Below are 2500 nucleotides of genomic sequence, written 5' to 3'. Positions count from 1 at the left end.
TCGATCCAACAGCTTCAGCCATCGAAGTGATCTTTACATGCAACCTCAAGCGCTCAACATGGATTCCCATCTCATCCAACAACCTCCCAACGCAATGCAATCCGTTTCTCCCAGAATGGGAGAGTTTTTAGGACGCCGACCGAGCAGCGCTCCGTCTCAACATCTCCTGGAAACCTCAACATATCAAACCGGTCGGACAATGGGAGGTCTCCCGATCAATCCGGGCGGATTCGCCACTCCTCATCCTCAATCCCGACCGTTATCGATGTATAACGCTCACACCGGTCTGGCCATGTCGGCTCTTTCCGCTCAGCAACAGAATCCGAACGCCCCGGGAATGGCTCCCAAAACCTTCTCCAGCTCATACTCTCCCATGGAGTTGATGAAACGTCCTCCGAATCTTCCTCTCTCTCCGGCTCTCAGTCCACATCACAGCCCTCAGTTAATGCGGAAAGGAGTCACTCCGGTGGAGAATAACGTTCTTCCGGCGTCTTCTTCCCACCAGCATCAATCCGTTAATCCCAATAATAAACTGGCCCGCCGAACCGGACCGCCCGTCATCGTATCCACCATGGCTTCTCCCGACACAAGTAATGTTCTTCTGTCTTTCCCTACATTTCTCTTCACTAGTTTTACCTTCATGCGTTTGTGCTTGTTGATATTCAGGTGTTGTTTATTCTTTGTCAAGTCAAGCCTTCATTTATACAGCGCTTTACCAATACAGATCGTTCCAGAGCAGCTTTACTGAGATAATAGGAGATTACAGTAACAGAGATTGTGGGAACACTTTATTTTGATGGTCCCTTTTGAACATTATGCTGACTATAAGTAACTTTGCAACTACATGTCAGCTAACTCTCATTAGAGTATTAGTAGAGTATTAGTAGACTGTTTAATATCTGCTAACTCTTTATTGTGATGCTCCCCAACAGACATTATACTGACTATAAGTAACTTTGCAACTACATGTCAGCTAACTCTCATTAGAGTTTTGGTAGAGTATTAGTAGATTGTTAGTAGACTGTCTGTTTAATATCTGCTAACTCTTTATTGTGATGCTCCCCAACAGACATTATACAGTAACTTTGCAACTACATGTCAACTTATTCTTACCCTAACCCTACCAGTCTACTAATACTCTACTAATACTCTAATGAGAGTTAGTAGACACGTAGGTGCAACTTTACTTATATTCAACAGAATGTGTTAAAGGGCCATCAAAATAAATGAAACAGAGATTGATTCTGTTGACTATAAGTAACTTTGCAACTACATGTCTATTAACTCTCATTAGAGTGTTAGTAGAGTGTTAGTAGACTCTCTGTTTAATAACTAATAACTCTTTATTGTGATGCTCCCCAACAGACATTATACTGACTATAAGTAACTTTGCAACTACATGTCAGCTAACTCTCTTTAGAGTTTTGGTTGAGTATTAGTAGAGTATTAGTAGAGTATTAGTAGACTGTCTGTTTAATATCGGCTAATTCTTATTGTGATGCTCCCCAACAGACATTATACAGTAACTTTGCAACTACATGTCAACTTATTCTTACCCAAACCCTACCAGTCTACTAACACTCTACTAATACTCTACTAATACTCTAATGAGAGTTAGTAGACACGTAGGTGCAACTTTACTTATATTCAACAGAATGTGTGAAAGGGTCATCAAAATAAATTAAAAACAGAGATTGATTCTGTTGACTATAAGTAACTTTGCAACTACATGTCAACTAACTCTCATTACAGTATTAGTAGAGTGTTAGTAGAGTGTTAGTAGACTGTCTGTTTAATAACTATTAACTCTTTATTGTGATACTCCCCAACAGACATTATACAGTAACTTTGCATCTACATGTCAACTTATTCTTACCCTAACCCTACCAGTCTACTAACACTCTACTAATACTCTAATGAGAGTTAGTGGACATGTAGTTGCAAAGTTACTTATATTCAACAGAATGTGTTAAAGGGCCATCAAAATAAATGAAACAGAGATTGATTCTGTTGACTATAAGTAACTTTGCAACTACATGTCTATTAACTCTCATTAGAGTATTAGTAGAGTGTTAGTAGAGTGTTAGTAGACTCTCTGTTTAATAACTAATAACTCTTTATTGTGATGCTCCCCAACAGACATTATACTGACTATAAGTAACTTTGCAACTACATGTCTACTAACTCTCATTAGAGTATTAGTAGAGTATTAGTAGAGTGTTAGTAGACTGTCTGTTTAATAACTAATAACTCTTTAATGTGATGCTCCCCAACAGACATTATACAGTAACTTTGCAACTACATGTCAACTTATTCTTACCCTAACCCTACCAGTCTACTAATACTCTACTAATACTCTACTAATACTATAATGAGAGTTAGTAGACATGTTGGTGCAACTTTACTTATATTCAACAGAATGTGTTAAAGGGCCATCAAAATAAATGAAGCAGAGATTGATTCTGCTGACTATAAGTAACTTTGCAACTACATGTCAACT

General features: G+C 38.5%; 2 protein-coding genes across 3 annotated transcripts in view; both read left to right on the top strand.

The window, feature by feature from the left end:
- Positions 1–841, top strand: part of LOC309485533 (uncharacterized protein) — a 2030-nt gene extending 1189 nt beyond the window's left edge. The window contains exon 1 of the mRNA XM_082152430.1: positions 1–841. This exon is cut by the window's left edge and continues 1189 nt beyond it. Within this exon, the coding sequence (XP_082008556.1) occupies positions 1–748 (748 nt within the window). The 3' untranslated portion in view covers positions 749–841.
- The window catches only part of ctbp2l (C-terminal binding protein 2, like), a 49014-nt gene that overhangs the window by 20768 nt on the left and 25746 nt on the right, over positions 1–2500 (top strand). The gene's annotated exons all lie outside the window — the stretch shown is intronic.

Source organism: Leuciscus leuciscus (assembly GCF_965113295.1).
Source record: "Leuciscus leuciscus genome assembly, chromosome: 21".
NCBI lineage: Eukaryota > Metazoa > Chordata > Actinopteri > Cypriniformes > Leuciscidae > Leuciscus > Leuciscus leuciscus.
This window is presented reverse-complemented; position numbering and strand designations above follow the sequence as displayed.